Source organism: Mastigoproctus giganteus, chromosome 8, assembly GCF_048544385.1.
Source record: "Mastigoproctus giganteus isolate SK-2022 chromosome 8, ASM4854438v1, whole genome shotgun sequence".
Lineage (NCBI taxonomy): Eukaryota > Metazoa > Arthropoda > Arachnida > Uropygi > Thelyphonidae > Mastigoproctus > Mastigoproctus giganteus.
This window is the reverse complement of record NC_143582.1, coordinates 115,868,729-115,893,014: the sequence shown is the minus strand read 5'-3', so window position 1 is coordinate 115,893,014 and position 24,286 is coordinate 115,868,729. Positions and strand designations below refer to the sequence as shown.

Sequence of the window (24,286 nt, the reverse complement as noted above, 5' to 3'; positions counted from 1 at the left end):
AACCCTATTTTTCCCCTAAGGCCTGTTGTTTATATTGCATGAGGGGTTTCTAGGAACACAACTATTGTGCTATATGAGGACTGTATTAATAATGCACACCATACTAGAGATACAAAAACAAAATGTATAGTGTCTGGTTCTGTGTTTGTGTGCAGATCTAAGTAGCAATGGGTCTCAAAGAATCTTGCACAGTTCATGATTTTAAAATCATTCAGCAGTAGGTTTTCGTTCCTTGTGTAAATAGTGTATGGCTATTTCTGATTGGGTAAAATCAGTATTCTTAATGGACTAAAAGACCAAATTTGAAGCTGAGAATGGCGATTTGTTTTCACATTCAGTGATAGCTATACTCTTTTGGTAAGGGAGGGACAAAACCTTGTCAAGTGATTTTTAAATTATCATTGCTCACAAGAGTTAATCTGTTGCTGTTCTGAATCCCCACACAGACAGAGAGGGTGTGTGAGTTGGGATTCAGGTCACATTTTTAAAAGCAATTATGGTGTCTGCATATGCATTACATCTTTGATTCTCTGCTTCTGCATGAGTTGGAAACACTTCTGTCTTCCCATTTTTTTGTGATAATTTACAAATAACCAGGTCACTGTAAACTGTGGACCATTAGGGAATTACTGCATTCATCACCCCCTCCACTTTTATCTCTACTCCTTCCCCTCTGACAGGTCTTTTCCTCATCACCTGCCTATCTTTAACCACCTACTTTAGATGTCATGTTCCTCATTTACATGTTTGCACTCAAAGCCATATTGTAACTTTTACAGTTGAAAAAGGAATCTTATGTATGCCAAAGCTCCTCTGGTTTTAGAATTTATTATTTTTATTTTTAGCATTTTAACTTTGTGTATTTTCAAGATTGTAATATTATTGTCCAGTATGTTTATAAATTTGTTATCTTTATTTTAATCGGATGTTAGCCCCGTAGTGCAAGGATACCATAGGTTTTTGCTGCACAAGCTAAATAAACAATAAAAAATAATAATAAAGAAAGAAGATAGATAATAAAGAAATACTACTTATGCAATTCCACCTCACATAGATAACCCAGCTGATAATTAGATTTCTCCAAGCTATCAAAAACAGCCACCCATGGAGATAACTAATTTCAGTAATTAACAATTTGGTGTGGGGGTAAAAAATTAAAAAAATAAAATAAAAATAAACTTTTTACAATTTAGTGTACACCTTTTCCCCTTTAATTTAAATTTAGGACCTCCTGACCTGTTCTTGAATCATTTATAAGGGTGAAATTTTGCCTTCATTCATTTTACTGCCTTATCTCAGAATTGTATAGACCTTAATCAGGTCCCCTTAAGGTGCATAATTTTTTAGCTCTGTAGCCCACATATTTGAAGCCCTTACTCATCCTGGCATGGTTTTACAAATCTTATTAACATGGTCAGCTCCCCATCTTTACACCTTTTCAAGGAGACTTTTTTTTTTTTTCTTTTTTGAGTGGTTTCCATACTTGGATACAGTATTGCAATTTTGGTCTTAAAATTATTATGTACAGTAGGAATATGACTTCCCTATCGCTATAAGATTGGGGAACTTTGTTTCTGCCTATATTGTAATATTGTATTCTTCCTCTGCTGTTTTTACATAAAACCGCCAACACCAAAGAGTACGAGTTAGCATTAGCATTAGTAGAGGCATATGATGCAAGAAAACAAGCTTATGCAGCATCAGCCAAAAAAAAAAAAAAAAAAACCTTCCACTTCACCCCTCCGTTCGTTCAAAATACCTGTCCAGCTGAGCCTTAAATTTATTTAGGCTATCAATCTCCACAACCAGGGATGGAAGTCTGTTCCACCAACCAACTACCCACTGGCTAAAGGCAAATTTCCACACATCTATGCTACATCTGTCTTTCCTCAATTTGAATTTATGCCCTCTCAGGTGATTATTCTGAGTAAGAGGAAGTATCCCATCAGCATTTAGCATGCTCAAACCATTCAAGGCTTTATACACCTCTATCAGATCACCTCGCCATTGCCTAGTCTCCAGACACTGTAATTTGCAAAACTTAAGCCTTTCTTCGTAAGAGCAACCCTTTGTTCCATTCACTAATCTTGTTGCCCCTCTCTGTACTCGTTCCAGCAGCTCTACATCCTTCTTGAAATGAGGCCTCCAGACTTGTATACAGTACTCAAGGTGTGGCCTGACCATTGCCTTATACAAGGAAATAATCACATCCATATCCCTGCTAGAAAAATTCCTGTATATCATTGACAAGATACCATGAGCTAGTATTGCAGCCCGTCTGCACTGCTCAGAGAAATTCATATCTGCCTGCACAATTACCCCCAAGTCCTTTTCATTCTCTACCACTGTCAGTGTAGTACTACAGAGTTGATACGTTGTTCTGGGGTTGCTGTTTCCCATATGTAGTACTTTACATTTGTCAATGTTAAACTTCATTTGCCACCTCTCAGCCCATCTGCTCAACCTTTCCAGATCCTGTTACACCAGCATAACGTCAGTACCGTCCTTAACAACCCTGCCAACCTTTGTATTGTCTGCAAACTTGGACATTAAGCTTGATATACCATCATCAATATTATTTATAAATACAGAAAACAATAATGGACCCAACACTGAACCCTGAGGGACTCCACTAATAACATTAGTCCATGATGAGCAGTGTCCATTGATTACCACTCTCTGTCTTCTCCCCCTCAACCACTCCTTTATCCATAGCAGCAATTTGCCTCCAATGCCACACTGCTCTAATTTGTGCAGCAGTCTTCCATGTGCAACAGTATCAAAAGCCTTTCTAAGATCCAAGTATATAATATCAAAGTTATTCCCTGCATCCAGCTCTTTTGTAACTGCATCATAGTGTCCAATCAGATTGGTCAGGCAAGACTTCCCCTTAACAAAACCATGCTGTGTCCGAGCTATAACTGAAGTCTTGTCTAGATGATCCTGCACTGCTTCTTTAACCAGTGCCTCCATTAATTTTCCTGGAACAGAAGTTAAACTCACAGGTCTATAATTACTTGTGTCAGCCTTTGATCCTCCTTTGTGAATTGGGGTCACATTTGCACATCTCCAGTCTATGGGTACCTCCCATGAGTCCAAATAAGCCCTCATAATTATGGCTAAGGGTTTGCTTGCTTCCTTTGCTGCCTCCTTTAATATAACTGGCTAGATCCCATCCACCCCAGGTGCCTTTCTTGTGTTTATCTTCAACAATTTCTCCTCCACTTTACTCTCAGTTATTACAAGATTATCTAGCTTACTGCCAGAGTTGAATACACCTCTGGCATTCCCCTCACTGAATAACTCCTCATATGTGAATGTCGATGCAAAATATTCATTTAGTTTGTTAGCTACCTGAGCAGGATCATCAACAGTTGAACCATCGATATCAAGTGGACCAATCTGATTCATCCCCTTCGTTCTAGAGTTTACATAAGTAAAGAACTCTTTGCTGTTTTTCTTTGCATCCTTTGCCAAAGATTTCTCATAATCTGCCTTTGCCTGCCTAATCTCCTTTGACTTGGCTGCAGACCAGCTTATATCTATCATAGTCTTCCATGTCACCCATTAATTTATATATATCCCATGCATTTTTGTTTTTTCTCTGCCATGTGTCTCATTAGTTCATCTGACATACATTTAGGCCTAAACCTTGAACAATATTTCTTAGTTGGTATGTAAAGCCTAGTAGCTTCCAAGATAAGTTCTTTGAATACTTGCCATTTTGAATTTGCTGTTGGTAACATCATCAGTTGGTCCCACTGTATAGAATTTAAATACTGTCTTAGACCATCGTAGTTGCCTTTACGAAAGCAATAACCCTTCCCTTTAACCCCTGGTGGCAGTTACCTCTTTGAGTAAATCCCAATTCAGCACACTGTGATCACTGCCACCTAGTGGTTCCTTTATCTGCAGATTCTTAATGCATGAAGAATCACTACTGAAATCAAATCAAGTATATTACTCCCTCTAGTTGCCTTCCGAACATGCTGATGTAGAAAACAATCATCCAATAAATCCACAAAAGCCTTGCTAGTGTGTGTGACCAACCCACAAATTCCAATCAATATCTGGGAAATTAAAATCCCCCATTATAAGACTCTGATTTACTGGCCCACTCTATTTCCCTGTACAGTTTCTTATTATACTCATTAGAGTCATTAGGCCTATAGCACATTCCTACTCTCAATTTTGATCTCCCAATACTTATGTCACACCAAGTGGTAGATGACTTTCATCAACCGGTGAAATACCACCACTTTGCTTATTGGAGGCTTGAAGTGGTGAAATCCATGTTTAGTCTCTAGAGCAAAGTTTCCGGCATCCTCCTCCCCCCCATACTTCTCCTTCAACCCATGCACGGTACTAAGTACTATAGGTTTTGATACGTTTCGTGTTTGGGGTCTTCATAAAAAAAAAAAAAAAAAAAAACTGACTCACACTGCACTGTCCAGCGATGTCGACTGGCTTCACTTCCTTGGATTTTATGCGTTTCTTAACTAATAGCATAACCCCTCCTCCCTTCCTATCCTGTCTATCCTTTGCGTAGACGTTGTACTCCCCAAATTCCAGTTCTGCATTCCTTATATCTGTGTGACCCCACATCTCTGATATCCCAACAATATCCGCCTTTGATGCTTTGAGCAATACCTCAAATTCATCAAATTTATTTACCAAACTCCTAGCATTGGTGTACACGCATGTATACATGCACCTGTTCCTATTCATAGCTACCCTAACACAACCCATGTGTTTTCTTGTACCGCAATGACTCCCAGCAGTCTCTGAAATATCCTGCATCTTGTTTTCCAGGCTTCTGCTCATTCAAATAGAAGCAGTGCAAGAATCAGTTTCACCTCTGCCAGTGGCTACTGTTAATCTATTAGTCCTTGTATCCCACCAAGTTAGCAGTTTTCCGACCCACCTAACATGCTGTCTCGATAGCGTCAGCAAATATTCTTGCACCCTTTCTATTTAAGTGTATCCCATCCATGTAGAAGCAGTCTCTCCTGTTAACAAGTACAGATCAGGCAGAAAAAAATTCTACTTCTTGAGCCTTGCACAATCTTTCCATGGCCGAATTGATCGACAAGGCTCTCATCATATCTTGGAGTTGTTATTCTCCAAGTATAAGAATTTGTATTTTCCTGCAGATTACAAGGAATCTTTGGCAAAGGATGCGAAGAGGAACAGCAAAGACTTCTTAAATTATGTAAACTCTGGAATGAATGGGATGAGTCAGATTGGTTCTGTTGATATCAATGGTTCCACTGTTGATGATCCTGCTCAAGTAGCTGACAAACTGAATGCATCTACATTCACACATGAGGAGTTATTTATGAGGGGGATTGCCAGAAGTTTATCAAAACTTTAACAGGGAGCTAAAGGATTTTGTAATAACTGAGAGCAAAGTGGAGGAGAAGAAATTGTTGAAGTTAAACCTAAGAAAGGCACTTGATGTTGATGGGATCTATCCAGTTATATTTAAGTAGGAAGCAAAGGAAGAAAGCAAACCCTTAGCCATTATTATGAGAGCATCTCTGGGTTTAGGCGTGGTCCCCCATGGGCTGATGATGTGTAAATGTATATCCAGTTCGTAAAGAGGGAGGGGGATCAAAAGGTGACACAAGTAATTACAGACCCGTTAGTTTAACTTCTCTTTCAGGGAAGATAATGGAGTCACTGGTTAAAGACCCATTCCAGGATTATCTAGACAAGGCTTCAGTTATAGCTCGGACACAGCATGGGTTTATTAAGGGGAAGTCTTGTCTGACCAATTTGATTGTATACTAAGATGTGGTCACAAAGGAACTGGATGCAGAAAAAATTGATATCATATGCTTGGATTTTAGGAAAGCTTTTTGATACTGTTTCATATAAAAGACTGCTGTACAAATTGAAGCAGTATGCCATTTCAAGGGCAAGTTACTGTGTGAATAAAGTGATGGTTGAGTGGGAGAAGACAGAGTGGTAATCAATGGACACTAATCTTTTCGTGGACTAGTGTTATTAGTGGAGTCCCCCGGGGTTCAGTGTTGGGCCCAGTGTTGTTTTCTGTATTTATCAGTGATATTGATGAAGGTATATCAGGTTTAATGTCCAAGTTTGTGGACAATACGAAGGTTGGCAGGGTTGGTAATGCTAGTAGTGACAGTGCACTACTATAGCAGGATCTATAAAAGTTGGGCAGATGGGCTTACAGATGACAAATGAAGCTTAACATTTACAGATGCAAAGTACTGCATATGGGTAGCAGTAATCAGAACAGCCCATGGGACCTTTTCAATAATATATAGGAATTTTGTCAGCAGTGATAAGGAGGTGAATATCCCTTTGTATTAGGCGATGGTCAGGCCCCCACCTTGAGTACTGCCTACAGGCATTGAGGCCTCATTTTAGAAAGGATGTAGAGCTGCTGGAGAAGGGCAACGAGATCGGTGAGAGGAAAAAAAAGGGTTGCACTTACCAAGAAAGGCTTAAATTCTGCAAATTACAGCATCTGGAGATTAGGCACCTGCGAGGTGATCTGATTGAGGTATATAAGGCCTTGAATGATCTCAGGAAGCTCAGTGTTGATGGGATTCTTCCTCTTTCTCAGATTACGCATGTGCAGGGGCGAATAGAATAGATGTTTGGAATACAATAGATGTTTGGAGAATAGATGTTTGGAAATTTGCCTTTTGCCAGCGGATGGTTGATTACTGGAAACAAACTTCATCTCAAGTCCAGTGACGCCTTCACATCTGTTGTTGTGGAAGTTGATAGGTTAAGTAAATTCAAGGAAGAACTATACAAACTGTTGGAGCGAATGAATCAATGAAATGAAGTTTTTTTTTATTTTTTTGTCTGGTGTTGTATAAGCGTGTGCTCTTGCATCATATGCCTATTCTAATGCTATTGAAGTAATTATGAGGGAGTTTTTGCTTTGTTATGATAATTAATCCCTTCCTCGTATTTACATACTCTGTAAATTTTGATCTCGTGCCATTTTAATACCTTGATGAATGTCATTCAAGGAAATGAAACAATGTTGGTCCCAGAATCTACATTGAACTCCCCCACTTTTATCATTAGCTAATCTGAAGAGTAACCACTAATCACAACCCACTACCTCCTGCCCTGTGGTGACTGTGTAATCCATCTTAGAATCCTGTTGGTGATCCTAACATGTCACTTCTTATTCAGTAAATTTTAATAAGAAACTGAGTCAAATGCTTTGCTAAAACACAAACAATGTCAAAATTATTTCCCATATCCAGCCCATGAGCAGCTATGTTAAAATATCTCTGGAGTTAGTGAAACAATTTTACCTTAACAAAATGTATTGTGTATTCTTCCATTTCTATCTAAATATCCTTATATTGCACTCTTCTGACTTTCTTCTTCATAATTTTCCATACGATTAATGTCACATTGGTCTGTAATTATTCACTTCCTTCATAGAGATGACTTTGTGTTGGCGATATGTTGGCACTTCTCCATTCCATCTCTCTCAAGTCCAGTGATGCCCTCACAAGTAACTTTAACATTTTAATCCAGTCTCTTGACACTTCTCTCAAAATTTCTTGGTACCTGCCATCAGACTCTGTAGTTTTATTTGCCTTTGGGGTCAAAAAATTTTGTTATAAAAAAACAATTCTCTAATTTATCTATTGCAAGTTTTATCCTGCTCAGTCTTGCTGTCATGTGGCTAGTGCTCACTATGAAAGGTCCATCGTCTCTAAACACTGAAGCAAAGTGCCTGTTCAGTTCATTGGCAAAGTCATTTGGGTAATTCTAGACTTTATTCCGCACCTGTTGCACAACACTCCAATCTCATTTGTTTTCTTCTTATGTATTAATATGCATGAAAAATATGTTGTGCCATTCTTTGTTTTCTCTCTTTACCATTAATTTATCATACTTTTCTTTTACCTTTCTGTTGTACTTTGTGATCATCTAAAATTTTCATCACTCCAATTTTCCCCATCCTCCCTCTTCTATTAGACTGGTCAGCTCTATATTCATCCCTCTTGATATCCTCCTTTTGCTTTATTTTTTTAATAGTATATGTGCATTCATAGATTCTCTGACTATTGCTTTAAAGATATTCTATAATTCTAATGTATTCACCCTTGCTGTACTAAGTGGCCGGTTGGTAGAGGCTAAGTAGTGTCTTAAAATGTCATAATCCCCTTTCCTGAAATGAAAACCCTTGTTAACAACTGTAACCTCTTTCTTCATCCAGTAGAACTGCTTGATCCCTTCCTTCTAATGATTCCTGTACTGTCACTATTATGTTATTATCTTTTTCATGTGTGATGACCAGTGCTTGAATATTGTTACACCTGGTATTTTTTATAAAATTTTAAAATATTTAAAAATATTTGTACAATAAATACATTTTAAAGTCTGGTTGGTGTAGGCAACAATTGTTTCTGTAATAAATCTTCCTCTGGTATTACTGCCTGCTTTTGCCTACTGGCCCATCTGTTTGTTAAACTATGTTTAGCCTTAGAAATGTAAGGAAAAGTTTCTCAGTTTATTTTAATATATTGATAAAATTGCTTTTCATGTCCTTTCATTTTATTAAAAATATGATTTCACCATTTCTTTTTTATTCAATTAAAAAAAAGAGAAGAAAAATTTTTTCAATATGGATTAATTTGTTATTTTAAGAACTGAAAGTACGTGTAGAGTCTCCTTAATTCACACAAAATCTGGCATATGTTATAGCTTTAATATTCATTCTTATAAACGCTGGGTCTTGGTCCGTTTATTAAGCACTGGCAAACAGGTTCTTTTGTGTATCCCTTGTGAGTAATAATTTTAATGTGGGTTACTATTGGGTAATGTGGGTTTTATGTGATCTAAGAATATTTTTTATAAGTTAATGATATCACATAGGAACTGGTAATTAACTTTACAAATTAACACTACAATGGGTACAGCTAATCAACATTTTATGTATGAATTGAATTTCTGTTGATAGGATCCAATGAAAAATATTCTGAAGCTTTATCAAAGGATTACAACAGTACATTTGATTGACTTATTTTCACATGGGACTACTTCATTCCCAAAACACTATCTCTGAGAAAATAAATCAATGGGTCAACTGGTGTAGAGATACTGTACCTTTTTTAACAAAATACAGAATTTCAAAATAAATTGTAAAATACTAAACTTATAAATGTAAATTGCAGAATACCAAACTTTTAAATAACAAAATACAGAACTTTTCCCAATGACTTTTAAAAGTCAATGGAACTTGAGTCCTGTATGCATTAAGTCATGCATTAAGTCCTGTATTTTGTAATTTAAATCTCATTTCAATTTTGCAATTTAAATTTCACTCCCCCACCCCCCCCAATCTCATTTATGTTAAATAAATGAGATTTGGAGGGGGGAGTGAAAAAAAAGTATATTATCATATAATTTCAACTTAGCCAGATATTCTTTTTCCCATTTCAGCTTCTATATAATGATGATCCATCATACAACTATAAGAAAATACGAACGAGTAAGTCTGCACTAAAAAAATAAAATGTTTATTTATTCTTAAATGTTCTAAGCAGGTGTTTTCTGTTATGTTTTCTTAATATATTTTTTCCATCCATGTTATTTTTTTATATTTTGTGAATTAAATTAAATTGTGCAAATACAGGTAACCACCATATAACACGGTAGTTAGGTTCTTATAAAATCTCATGTAGTGCGAAACTGTGCTATGGGGACTAGGAACCAGTACAAAAGGGAAGGGGGTTATGTTCCTAAAGGTAACAAAAATACACCATTCTATATTTCGTGTATCTTCTTCTTGCTCTTTAAAAAATTAGTAATTTCAATTTTTGTGAACCCCAAACACGAGAGGTATTAGAACCTATAGTACTTAGTACCGTGCATGGGTTGGAGGTTGAGAAGACGAAAGAAGATATTTGTTGACATTGGACTTCTGTAGATTGTAATTTTCAGGAAATACGTATGAAGGAAGGTTGTTCTAGAAAACGGCAATTGAATGAATAAATGAGGAAGATGAAAAGTTGGTTCTGTGGGTTTGAAATTGGACAGTAAATGGATGTTGGCTGGTGGCGGCACGTGTTCGGACTGTTTTGAAAGAGAGCGGGAATTATAGAAGCCAATTTGGAAGAACAGTGCCCATGGAAGTATGAGAGTCTATGAGAAAGCGAGTGGAGAGACTGTTAGAGATGAATCATTAATTAACCTAACTGCCCTCTTCTGAATGGAATTAAGAAGCCTGAGAGAGGTTTTGGGGGCACCACCCCAGATGTGGGAACAATATTCCATGGCTGGGCGGGTTTGCGATTTATACAGAGTGAGCAGCTGTTTGGAAGAAAAGTAATGCCGAGAGCGAAAGAGAAAACCAAGTTTTTTAGATGCAGAGGAAGCAATATTTGTAATGTGCTTGTGCCAAGAGAGAGATTAGAAGTCAGGGTAATCCCCAAAAGAGATATATCATTTTGCCTAGAAATCGGAGTGTCACTAAAGATAAGCATAGGAGCAGAAGAATCGTTTTTGCGAGATATAAGACAAGACTGAGTTTTAGAAGGGTTCAAATCAACTAAGTTTTCTTTGCCCCACTGGAGAATTACCTGAAGATCGGCATTTAAGGAATTGGTAGCAGATTTTCGAGAAGTTGAAGCTGATTGAGCAGGACAAGGTTTCTCAAAAAGGAAAGTGGAATGCAATGTGCTATCATCGGCAAAACTATGGATAGGATTTCCAGTCAATGGAAGAAGGTCATTAATATACAAGAGGAAAAGAGTGGGGGGGGGAAAGAACTGAACCTTGGGGGACACCGCCATTAGTGGAGAAGTTAGACGACAGAGAGCCATCTACCATCACCCTCAGTGAGCGATCAGAGAGAAAACTGGATAACCAATTACTAGAAACAGTTGGCAAATCATAAGATGGAAGCGTGTTTAGAAGACCTTTATGCCAAACACGATCGAAAGCCTTTGAGATGTCAAGAGCAACCACTTGTGTTTCACCAAATCTTTCCATTGAATTAGTCCATAAATGGGTAATATAAGCCAGAATATCACCAGTGGATCGAGACTGACGGAATCCATACTGGCGATCGTTGATCAGACGGAAGGTTTCTAGGTAGTTTAAGATTTGGCGGTTAATTGATTTCTCCATTACTTTAGAAAGAGTAGAAGTAATTGCAATGGGACGATAATTGGATGGGAGGGATTTGTCACCCTTTTTAGGAACTGGCTGGATATGAACAAATTTCCAAGCGGAAGGAAAAACACCTTTGGAATAAGAAAGTGAAAAAAGGCGGCAAAGAATAGGAGTAAGTTCAGGAGCACAGGTTTTGAGAACAAGTGGAGAAATACCATCAGGACCTGGAGCTTTCTTAACATCAAGATTCATCAAAATCCTTCCGATATCCTTTTGACGGAAGACCACAGGAGACATTGAATGGAGTGTGTTGGGAATGGTGGGAGGTGTTTTACCAAGATCATTAATACATGAGCTGGAAGAAAAATGGGATGCTAGCAGGTCAGCTTTATCCTTGGCTGAAGTGACAACAGAACCATCTGGTTTGGACAGAGGTGGGAGCAGAGATGGGCAAAAGTTGCAGCCAATAGCTTTGGCAAGAGACCAGAATGCTCGGCTACCATTAGGGCAAGAAGCAAGTTTTCTACTCTTAGCCTGTTCAAACTCTAGTTTAGACTAATTAATAACTAATTTACAATTGTTGCGAGCTTTGGTGTAGGCAGAAAATGAAACTGAAGAATTAGAAACAAGCCAATTACGATATGCAACATTCTTCTCTTGAACAGCCTTTCTGACCAAGGAAAAGAAGAAAAGAAGTCTCACAGGTCATCCCATTTTGCATTCTTGTAATGCCAAATAACATGAGGTTGGGAATAGCCATGAGATAAAGGTTCCATAGGAGAAGAGACAATGACCAAGTTGTGATCTGAAGTGCCTAAAGGACCTCTCACTTCGACCGTGTACTTAGAAGGGTTGTTTGTGAGACAAAGATCAAGCGTATTGGCTGTATGATTAGGATTGTCCGTTATTCTTGTAGGTAAATGAACAATCTGTGCTAGGTCATTAGTAATTGCAAAAGCCTCAGCATCTCGACCAGCTGGGTAGGTGTGACTAGAAAACAGAAGCCAGCTGGAGTTGTGAACATTAAAATCACCAAGGAAAATTACCTGACTGTTAGGAAAGTTCGACTGGAGAAAGTCAAGTTGCAAAGAGAGGAAGTCAAAGAGCTCCAAGTGCTTAGTGGAGTTGGGAGAACGGTAGAGAGAACAGATGAATTTGACACAATGAGGTAGAGAGATTTTAAGCCAGAGAAGATTAAAGAGAGGAGATTCCAAGTTGCCAAGTCTCTGACAGGGAATATCAGAATGGACATATGCACAAGTACCACCTTTGAGGTGAAAGAAATCATACAGCGAATAATTTGGGCATCTGAGATGAGCAGTAGTTGAATCAACCAATAACTGAGATTCTGTCAGAAAAAGTACATGGGGTTTGGCAGACTGCAAGTGGAAATGGACATCGTTGAGATTAGAATTGAGACCACATATATTTGTGAAATGGATTAGGAAGTGCTTGGGAGGTTGAGATCTTTTCGCAGATAAGCTTGATCTATTATTTTGACAATTCATGGTGTATTCAATAGTAAGAAAAAGTGGGTCGACATGCTGTATGAAGTAATGAAATTTTTGGATATGGCGTACACACGGTAAGAATATACCCAGATCCTTGACATAATGTGGCCTCGATAATTCTCCCTGCATTCGCACTACTCGGACTCCCACCAGTCACTATCTGGCAGAGTAGAGGTAGCAAGATTATACACTAGCTGATTTGGAAGCCTCCTAGAGAGTTACCAATAGGTTCGGTCCGGTGTACTAACTAGCGGCCAGCCTGCGAACACCGTTTTAGAGCTGTACCCTCGAAATGTAAGGAATGTTGGATCTCGCCACGACGTTCATCCTATCCTCAAAAGTCATGAATCATACTGCATGATGGAAGAGATAGGGAAGGGTTGACCGGAACTTAGCTCTAGAGACTAAACATGTGTTCCACCACTTTAAGCCTCCAATAAGCAAAGTGGTGGTATTTCACCGGTTGATGAGAGTCATCTACCACCTAGTACTGCCTGGTAACAAGCAGGGTTTGAGGTGTGGGTGCCACACCTCAACCCCTGCTTACGTTGGTTCACACCTGGGTGGTCCCCCACCATGTACTTGTGCATGGAGGTTATACCCAGGATTACTAACAGTCCCACCATCGTGAAGGTGCAAGCAGAGGATTTGCCTGTCACAGACCGTCCGGACTTCGCCGAAATTGGGTCCACTTGACATGAGTGTCACCCGAATATCAGTTCCATCAGTGTTTTAGACTCCCAGATAGCAAGTACCGCTTGTCTGGCATATCTGAGAGAATGTATGTGATAACCTCAAGGATCTGTGCTTTTGCTTGATAGATCTTCGTAAATTTCATTTTATGGAACTAAGGAGTTTTGAAGCTCCCTTTTAGGCTCCTTTCAGTTGAAGAATCTGCTTTGGGCTCTTTTCAGTTGAAGAATCTGCATTCAAAAAATAAGATTCAAATTGTTCGGCTAACTTTATGCCTTCCTGTATGCGCTTTAGGAAAATTTATCGCTGCGTCAGTTTATCACATAAACACTTTACAGCCAGCAATTTACTGCCGCGTAAGTTTATCGCATTTTACCACCTAGAACCAATGAGACGTGTTTGGTCAAATCATAAAAAAATATTTTTTATTTAAGTTTCTGCCTTAAGCTGTGATTATCATATTTTTTGGAATTCTATGAACTACGAGGGAATAGTATGGAAATAAAAAAAAAAAAAACACATGTATGGAAATATGTAATTTAATAGGTAGATTATGTATTTTAATAGTTACATGTATCACAAAAATAGTAAAAAATCTATTATTTGAACAATAAAACAATTGGTTAATTTTTATAAGCTTATAAGATAATGTTATAAGCTAATTATAACATTATGTATGTCATAGTACACTGCAAAAATTCAAAATGAATGTTTATGCAATCTTCAAAATCAATCATTAATTACTAAGAAACTGTAATATTTAAAACACAGTATGTAAATTATTAATAAGAAATATTGTGCGCTATACCTCTTAGATAATCAACAATATCACCCCGTTCATCGTGTGCACTAACAAGCCTTTTAATTCATAAATCACAATCGCGATACTTCCTTTTTTTTGTCGCCTGGATCACTTCCACTTAAGTTAGGAATTAAGTAGGTACCTACTTAATTCCAATTTTCGAAAATAACAGGCAATTAAATTAAAACATCTGCAATGGTATGTATTTCTAGGAAATGTATACCTAGCATATAACTTCCATTTTTAGCTGCACTTAATTCTTAAATAACACCTAAAGAAAAGCCATGTTTTCAATTTAAAATGACCAATAAATTTAAATAAATTATATGTATTTCCTGGCGATAAAATATGCTAGCGATCATTTGTAGGCTATAAATTGTTTATAAACTTAAATTTTCTTAAACTTTGGGCGATAAACTTTCCTAGACCATGTCTAAGAAAGTTTAAAGTCAAAACTGTTCCCTTACTTTTTTATCAGTTGTATACGATACATGGATTCAAGGACACAATATCGCTTCCATTAGTTTATGCATTATTGCCTAACAAGTCTGAGGAAACGTATGTATACCACCACTTTGCTTATTGGAGGCTTGAAGTGGTGGAACCCATGTTTAGTCTCTAGAGCTAAGTTCCGGTCAACCCTTCCCTATCTCTTCCATCATGTAGTATGATTGATGATTTTTGAGGTTATGATGAATGTCGTGGCGAGATCCAATATTCCTTACATTTCGAGGGTACAGCTCTAAAACGGTGTTCGCAGGCCGGCCGCTAGATAGTACACCGGACCAAACCTATTGGTAACTCTCTAGGAGGCTTCCGGATCAGCTAGTGTATAATCTTGCTACCTCTACTCTGCCAGATAGTGACTGGAGGTAGTCCGAGTAGTGTGTATGCGGGGAGCATTGTCGAGGCCACGTTATGTCAAGGATCTGGGTATATTCTTACCACATGTACGCCATATCCAAAAATTTCATTACTTCATACAGCATGTCCCACCCACTTTTTCTTACTATTGAATACACCATGAATTGTCAAAATAATAGATCAAGCTTATCTGCGAAAAGATCTCAACCTCCCAAGGACTTCCTAATTCATTTCACAAATATACGTGGTCTCAATTCCAATCTCAACGATGTCCATTTCCACTTGCAGTCTTCCAAACCCCATGTACTTTTACTGACTGAATCTCAGTTATCAGTTTATTCAACTACTGCTCATCTCAGATGTCCAAATTATTTGCTGTATGATTCCTTTCGCCTCAAAGGTGGTACTTGTGCATATGTCCGTTCTGATATTCCCTGTCAGAGACTTGGCAATTTGGAATCTCCTCTCTTTGATCTTCTCTGGCTTAAAATCTCTCTACCTCATTGTGTAAAATTCATCTGTTGTCTCTACCGTTCTCCCAACTCCACTAATCACTTGGAGCTCTTTGACTTCCTCTCTTTTCAACTTGACTTTCTCCAGTCCAGCTTTCCTAACAGTCAGGTAATTTTCCTTGGTGATTTTAACGTTCACAACTCCAGCTGGCTTCCGTTTTCTAGTCACACCGACCCAGCAGGTCGAAATGCTGAGGCTTTTGCAATTACTAATGACCTAGCACAGATTGTTCATTTACCTACAAAAATACCGGACAATCCTAATCATACAGCCAATACGCTCGATCTTTTTCTCACAAACAACCCTTCTAAGTACAAGGTTGAAGTGAGAGGTCCTTTAGGCACTTCAGATCACAACTTGGTGATTGTCTCTTCTCCAATGGAACCTTTATCTCATGGCTATTCCCAACCTTGTATTGTTTGGCATTACAAGAATGCAAAATGGGATGACCTGCGAGACTTCTTTTCTTCTTTTCCTTGTTCTGATTACTGTTTCAAAACTTCTGATGTCAACGTTTGCTCAGATTGTGTCAATGAAATTATTCTTGCAGGAATGGAATCCTTTATCCCACACTCCACTTTAAAATCTCGTCCTTTATCTAAACCTTGGTTTTCCAATAAATGTGCTAAGGCTGTTCAAGAGAAGAATGTTGCATATCGTAATTGGCTTGTTTCTAATTCTTCAGTTTCATTTTCTGCCTACACCAAAGCTCGCAACAATTGTAAAGCAGTTATTAATCAGTCCAAACTAGAGTTTGAACAGGCTCAGCGTAGAAAACTTGCTTCTTGCCCTAATGGTAGCCAAGCATTCTGGTCTCTTGCCAAAGCTATTGGCCGCAACTTTTGCCCATCTCTGCTCCCACCTCTGTCCAAACCAGATGGTTCTGTTGTCACTTCAGCCAAGGATAAAGCTGACCTGCTAGCATCCCATTTTTCTTCGAGCTCATGTATTAATGATCTTGGTAAAACACCTCCCACCATTCCTAACACGCTCCATTCAATGCCTCCTGTGGTCTTCCGTCAAAAGGATATCAGAAGGATTTTGATGAATCTTGATGCTAAGAAAGCTCCACGTCCTGATGGTATTTCTCCACTTGTTCTCAAAACCTGTGCTCCTGAAATTACTCCTATTCTTTGCCGCCTTTTTTCACTTTCTTATTCCAAAGGTGTTTTTCCTTCCGCTTGGAAATTTGCTCATATCCAGCCAGTTCCTAAAAAGGGTGAGAAATCCCTCCCATCCAATTATCGTCCCATTGCAATTACTTCTACTCTTTCTAAAGTAATGGAGAAATCAATTAACCGCCAACTCTTAAACTACCTAGAAACCTTCCGTCTGATCAACGATCGCCAGTATGGATTCCGTCAGTGTCGATCCACTGGTGATATTCTGGCTTATGTTACCCATTTATGGACTAATTCAATGGAAAGGTTCGGTGAAACACAAGTAGTTGCTCTTGACATCTCAAAGGCCTTTGATCGTGTTTGGCATAAAGGTCTCCTAAACAAGCTTCCATCTTATGGTTTCCCAACTGTTTTTAGTAATTGGTTATCCAGTTTTCTCTCTGATCGCTCACTTAGGGTGATGGTAGATGGCTCTCTGTCTTCTAACTTCTCCACTAATGCCGGTGTCCCCCAAGGTTCAGTTCTTTCCCCCACTCTTTTTCTCTTGAATATCAATGACCTTCTTCCATTGACTGGAAATCCTATCCATAGTTTTGCCGATGATAGCACATTGCATTCAACTTTCCATTTTGAGAAACCTTGTCCAGCTCAATCAGCTTCAAGTTCTCGAAAATCTGCTGCCAATTCCTTAAATGCCGATCTTCAGGGAATTCTCCAGTGGGGCAAAGACAACTTAGTTGATTTGAACCCTTCTAAAACTCAGTCTTGTCTTATATCTCGCAAAAAGGATTCTTCTGCTCCTATGCTTATCTTTAGTGACACTCCGATTTCTAGGCAAAATGATATATCTCTTTTGGGGATTACCCTGACTTCTAATCTCTCTCTTGGCACAAGCACATTACAAATATTGCTTCCTCTGCATCTAAAAAACTTGGTTTTCTCTTTCGCTCTCGGCGTTACTTTTCTTCCAAACAGCTGCTCACTCTGTATAAATCGCAAATCCGCCCTGCCATGGAATATTGTTCCCACATCTGGGGGTGGTGCCCCCAAAACCTCTCTCAGGCTTCTTGATTCCATTCAGAAGAAGGCAGTTAGGTTAATTAATGATTCATCTCTAACAGAGTCTCTCCACTCGCTTTCTCATAGACGCACTGTTTCTGCTGCATGCCTCTTCTACAGATACTTCCATGGGCACTGTTCTTCTGAATTGGCTTCTATAATTCCCGCTCTCTCTTTCAAAACAGTCCGAACACGTGCTGCCACCAGCCAACATCCATTTACTGTCCAACTTCAAACCCACAGAACCAACTTTTCATCTTCCTCATTTATTCATTCAACTGCCGTTTTCTGGAACAACCTTCCTTCATACGTATTTCCTGAAAATTACAATCTACAGAAGTTCAAGTCCAATATCAACAAATATCTTCTTTTGTCTTCTCAACCTCCAACCCAAGCACGGTACTAAGTACTATAGGTTATAATACCTCTCGTGTTTGGGGTTCTCATAAAAAAAAAAAAAAAAAAAAATGTATCTCTACTACAGCGGCTGAAAGTATTAGAACTGGCTATGTCCCTGCAATCAATAACTATGGATTTTGAGACGGTGATGATGAATGCCTGCAGAAGAGTTTTTCCTGATGCTTCGCAACATGGTTGTTTTTTCCACTTTTCACAATGTATTTTTCGTTCCATTCAGAATAATGGATTGAAACAACATTATGAAACTGATGCTAATTTTGCTTTAAATGTGCGAATTTTGGCAGCAATTGCATTTGTGCCCACTCCAATTGCGACAGTCATTTTTGAACATTTGTGTGAAAATGGTGTTTTTCCTCCAGAATCGCAAGAAGTTGTTGATTATTTGGATTGGACACCCAACCAGACGACATCTTCGTTGACCAACAAAGTATTCCCATGAGATGTGGAACGTATGCCAACTTGTTCTTGAAGGATTACCAAAAACGAATAATTCTGTTGAAGGGTGGCATAGAGGATTTGAGGAACAAGTCGCTGCTTATCATCCCACCATTTGGAAATTTATCGATTGCGTTAAAAAAGAACAAAGTATTAACGAAATGCGCATTGAACAATATTTAAGTGGAAGTGATCCGGGCGACAAGAAAAAGAAGTATCGCGATTGTGATTTACGAATTAAAATGATTGTTAGTGCATACGATGAACGGGGTGATATTGATTATCTAAGAGGTATAGCGCATAATATTTCTTATTAATAATTTACATACTGTGTTGTAAATATTACAGTTTCTTAGTAATTAATTTTCCCAATGTCACTGATTCTGAAGATTGCATAAACATTCATTTTGAATTTTTACAGTGTATGGCATACATAATGTTATAATTAGTTTAGTTTAAAATGAACCAATTGTTATATTGTTCAAATAATGGATTTTTTACTATTTTTGTGATACATGTAACTATTAAAATACATAATCTACTTATTAAATTACATATTTCCATACATGTGTTTTTTTTTTATTTCCAGTCTACGTGGGTAGTACAGTGGTATTATCACTGTTCTCCCCACACTGGGTGGAAAAAAGCCCAGGTTCGAATCCCATCAATGATGCAAGGAACTTAATGGGCTTTTTCACTCCATGGCTGAGTTAGTCGGTATCAGACATTGCTTGTAAATGTTTGTATTTGCAAACATTTACAGGCAACCCTTTCAGTTGTAAATACAACTGAAACTCAAATCTGTGTCAAATTTTTGGAATCTATTATAGTATGTAACTGCTGGTAATAAAGTGCCCAGATCACGAACTATTGCAGAAGGGTTATACTTTGTATTTTCTGGGAAGCAGAGCAATTTTGCCATTACAGCAATTATATTGTGTTCCTTAGCTTGATCCAGTCTTTCAGTAAATTTAAACTAAACCAATGCTAATAGCATCTAGTAGTCTTTCTCAGGCGACACACAAAATGGGACGTAAATTTAAATGGAGAAATTGTATTGCAGAATAGAGGCATGGAAATTTGCATTCAGCCAAAGGGTAATTGATTGCTGAAATAAGCTTCTACCCTGGCAAATAAAATGGTACACCTTACTGCATTTTAATTTGATTATGGGAATTAAAAGTGATCAAGTAATCTGTGGTAAAGATTTAACTTATCTTAAATTTAGAGACAGATGCCTTTATCCAGAATTCTGATTAGTATTAGTTATATGCAAGGAAGCCTTAGCCTTTTGCTGTACTGGCCACTCTCTTTTTATAGGTACCTGTCCTATTGACTTCAGGCTCTCCTCAAGCTATCAACATTAACCAGTGGTGAGCTATAGTGGGCTCGCGAAAGCCCATTGTTATTTTTTTTTGAAAATTTGCGAGCCCATTGTTGAGATGATTATTTATTTTATAAATGAAATATTGAATGCAATTATTGAGTATCCAGAGCCGAAACAACAGTGGGGCAAGCAGGGCCCCCATCCCCAGCATTTTAATGGAGCAATCAACCAGTTATGTATTTTAAATTTGCTTCATTTTTAATTTAATTACAGTCGGTCCTCTGTTTAACGAACTTCTTTATATAGGGAAGTTTTTTGAATTCCCCCTTGGTAATTACATTTAAAATAGTTTCCATTGAACGAACATAATTTCCATATAATGGATGGATTACGAGAGACAACTTTGTATGTATTGTTCTCACCTCTAGCCTTTAGGCAATTTATGAAATTAGAAAGTGCAAATTAAGGCTGTGGTTCCCCTTTACTCTGACAAACAGGCATGTGTTTTTGGAGAAGTGAGTGAATTTTCACGCCTTCCAGTAAATTTCTCCATCTATGTTTACATAGTCACAGTAGCTGAATATCCATGTGATTCCGACATTTTGCACAGTATTCAAATAACTAGTGACAGTAGCAACATGGGGGGGGGGGATTGAGGCAACTAAGATATTACATAAACTTTACGGAGATGAAATGTTGGCAGATTTTGAAACTTCGTCGAGGCTTTAACTGTGCAGAAACTGTTCTAAAATATAATAACATACAGGCAATAATTAAAAAAAAAAAAAAAACTATTTGCATTATATCACTAATCTCCAAAAAACCAGTGCGAAATAAGGATGATTGCTAAAGAACTTGATGTGGAAACTATAATGATTGGTTGTGTGTTCGAGCCATGATGTAGCTTGCGGACGGCATTGCAGGTTCGAGGAATTATCCAGCTTTGTGCAAACATTTTGAATCAGAAGTTAAATATTCGGGATTATTAAACTAACTTTTAATCTGGAATTTCTTAACGATTTAGCACTAATGAGCGACTTCTTGCAGGAGCTCTCTTACCTTTCAGAAGCTTTACAGAATCACACTATGGTACAAGCAGATAAATTAATTATTCGAACTATCAATGCTATTGCTAATTTGAAAAATTCTTAAGGAAATTATGAAGCTGAAATTGAGAGAACGTTGAAGTGGAAAGAATTTGGAGTCAAAATCGAAAGTAAAGATACATTTAAAAAAATTACCTCGTGACAAGTGATTAAATGCCTTGTTTTATCCATAAAGTTATTAATGCAACAGAGAGTGGTTTTAAATTATATAAAGAAAATAATGATACCATTGAAAGAAATTTTAAACATATGCTACCGGAAATTGTAGAATATAAAAGCCCTTTCGTCTCGGTGATAAGACGGTGAAAACCGAATAAGAAATTTAAGTTTTCTGATAAAATGTGAAATCAGAATTAATGATTTCAGAGATTTTGTCAAAGACAGTTTATCTTTAAGATCCAGTGAAATTTCCTTTTCAATTAACAAAGCCAGAAATATCTTTGAAACCATTGCGATTAGCAGTGCTGAAGCTGAAGTGAGCTTTCAGCATAATGAATAATAGAGTGAATGAATGAATAATGTTGACAATCAAACACTTTGCAAATTATGATGACCGTGCATCTAAATTGAAGCATCCATTGCTTCAATTTGATCTGGATCGTTACGTCAAATCATTTCTCTGTAATCATCGCTTAGCTATTAAGCAAAGCAGAAGATCGACAACAAATATTAATAAAGAAGTAAATTGTATATGGCAAATTTTAGAATAAATTTTTATTGAATTATTTGTGCAATAATTTTTTTTTTTCGTGTAATTTGTGATTTTTCAGTACATTTTCTAGATTAGTTTGTTTTTTATGTAATATTTTTTATAATGTTGAATGTTTTGTGTTAGTTATTATGTTATTTGTGATACAGGAAATATTCCATGTTATTTTTTTTATTCGCAATATTAAAAGTTGTAAAAACTTTTTTACAACTTTTTGTAATAAGTTGTAAATAAAGTCGCTCGTCTGCTGAACATGCGCAATAGATGGTTTTATGTGAAACTTCCTACACGTTTCTTTTAGATACAGCAGACTCTCGATTTACCGGGATCAGATTAACCGGGACACTTCAAGACTCCAAATAAAAAAAATCAAAAAAAAAAAAAAAACACAACCAGAAATCATAAAATTCAAGTAATAACTAGAATAGGTATAAACAGATATTTTGCAAGTCATAAATAAGCGACGAGAAGTGGCGTTATAAGTCATCATTGGGAGATTAATGTGCCTATCATCTTGCAACTCCTGCTGCCTTCACACCCGTGCTCAAAAAAAAAAACAACAACAAATGTTTAGTTTGTTTTAGTGCATCGTGTTTTTTGTTGCAATCCGTCACACCATAAAAAGACAAATTTTGTTTCGTTATTTATGTCAGGGATGTGTAAATTTTTTTTAGAGTAAATATTTTAATTTTTTTAATTTTTTTCTTTAGAAATTGCGAAAATGATGGGTAAACGCAAAAGAGTTGCACTTTCAGTTAAACAAAGACTTGAAATTATTCAGAAGTTTGAAAATGGTGCATCTGTTAAATCTCTAATGAACCATTATAATATTGGTGACCAAACTATATGCAACATTGTATAAAATAAAGGGAAGCCATTCGATTTAAAATCGACATTGCAAAAAATAAAGGGAAGCATCATTTTGGACACGAGTAGTACATGGTATCTATCGCCATATTTTTTACGTAGGTTCCTGAACATTTTTCGATACAGTAAGTTCCCGACTTATGCAACTACGGATTTACGTAACTTTGTTTTCACTCAATTCTTTATTTTTTTTAATTTTTAGGATTGTAAAATTTAAAACAATAACAACAAAAAAAAATAATAAGCAATCAATAACGACGATCACAGCACGCACAAATTGCACAAGTGAGATCGGAGTAACAAGTAAAAAAAATAGGAAAGAAGAGAAGATTCTTACAATTATTTATGGTTTTTTTTTATATATGACTGAAGATTTCAGTGAAAGGGGAACACACTTCACTATAATAACGTAAAAACCCAAAGAATTCCAGCTATTGGTATTATCACAAATGCAGTAAGATTGAGTTTACTACCCGTTTATAATAGATTACGCTAATAGAAACGCCCAATAAAACAGAAAGTGCCTGTTGTTTTATTGTTGAACTCCAGAAATGTGCTTTAGTAAAATGTGAGCTCGCGCGGGGTGATAATAGTGAGTTTTTGCCTTAACCCTGTGAAGTTCTTTACAGAAAATTTCATTTTGACTGTTATCATGGTGCCGACTAAGAGAATAAGTTACGGCGCTGCTAGAACATCTACCAACAAAAGGAAACGATCGATTTGGATCAGAAAATTAAACTAATAAGAATGTATGAAAATCGTCAAAGATTAACAAGTATCGCGCTGAATTCATATTTGTCAATAATACTATAGTAGCAATATGTGTTACTAGTCATTCCTGAGTTACGTAAAACTCGACGAAGTAAGAAGTCCTGGAAGTATCTTTTATGTATGTCGGGGACTTCTGTATTTTTGGATTAACCCAGAAATCGATTATCCGGGATTTGTTTTTTACTCTCTATCCCGGAAAATCGAGAGTCTGCTGTATTTTGATTTGTATATTGATTACTAAAAGAAAAGAGCTTTTGAATTGTAAATATTTTATTGATCATTCACAAATTTCCATAATTTCTGGAAGACAAGATACAATGGATTTATGATAACTATAGTAAGGGATGTATACTTGTGATTGCAACGTATCTAAATGTGTCTGGAAACAACGTCAATCGAGGTACCCTATCTTTTAGTTTAAATGACAGCTGTTCGCATAACAGCTGTGTATGCGAAAATGTGAGACGAAAAAAAGAAATTGTTGACAAATATTTGTATCGTTGCAGTCATATGACTAATACTACTATGAAGTATGATTTTGACCTCATACTATTGAAAAATTCTAAAAAAATACAACTTCAGATATCATAGTGGTCATGAAAAATGCATCACGCTCTAATCATACTACTAGTGGTGTGAGTGTGGGAAGTGCCTCTGGCACACGCCATGGATGACATCACTTCTGTGACCGATCAGATTTACTCGGTAGGTAACCCCCCCCCCCCCAAGGATGTTTCACATCAAAAAGTGCCGACCGGGCTAGCCAGGTGGGGAAAGTGCCTGCCTTGCAACCCAAAGGTCGTGGGTTCGAATCCCGCCTCGGGCTTGGATCAGAGTAAATGCAAAAAACTTTGGAAGGTGCATTATGGCCACAGAAGCCGATGCGCTAACAAAAAAAAAAAAAAAAAAGCTGGCGAAAGTGCAAGCCCATTGTTAAAATATTCACAGCTCACCACTGTCA

At 37.3% G+C, this 24,286-nt stretch overlaps 1 protein-coding gene across 7 annotated transcripts in view; it reads left to right on the top strand.

Annotated features, from left to right (window-relative positions):
* ash1 (histone-lysine N-methyltransferase ash1) overlaps positions 1-24,286 on the top strand; it is a 1,128,611-nt gene that overhangs the window by 265,077 nt on the left and 839,248 nt on the right. For all 7 annotated transcript variants that reach the window (XM_090378882.1, XM_090378880.1, XM_090378881.1 and 4 more), the window contains one exon: positions 9,454-9,502. In XM_090378882.1, the coding sequence (XP_090235008.1) occupies positions 9,454-9,502 (49 nt within the window). The remainder of the gene's footprint in view (positions 1-9,453; positions 9,503-24,286) is intronic.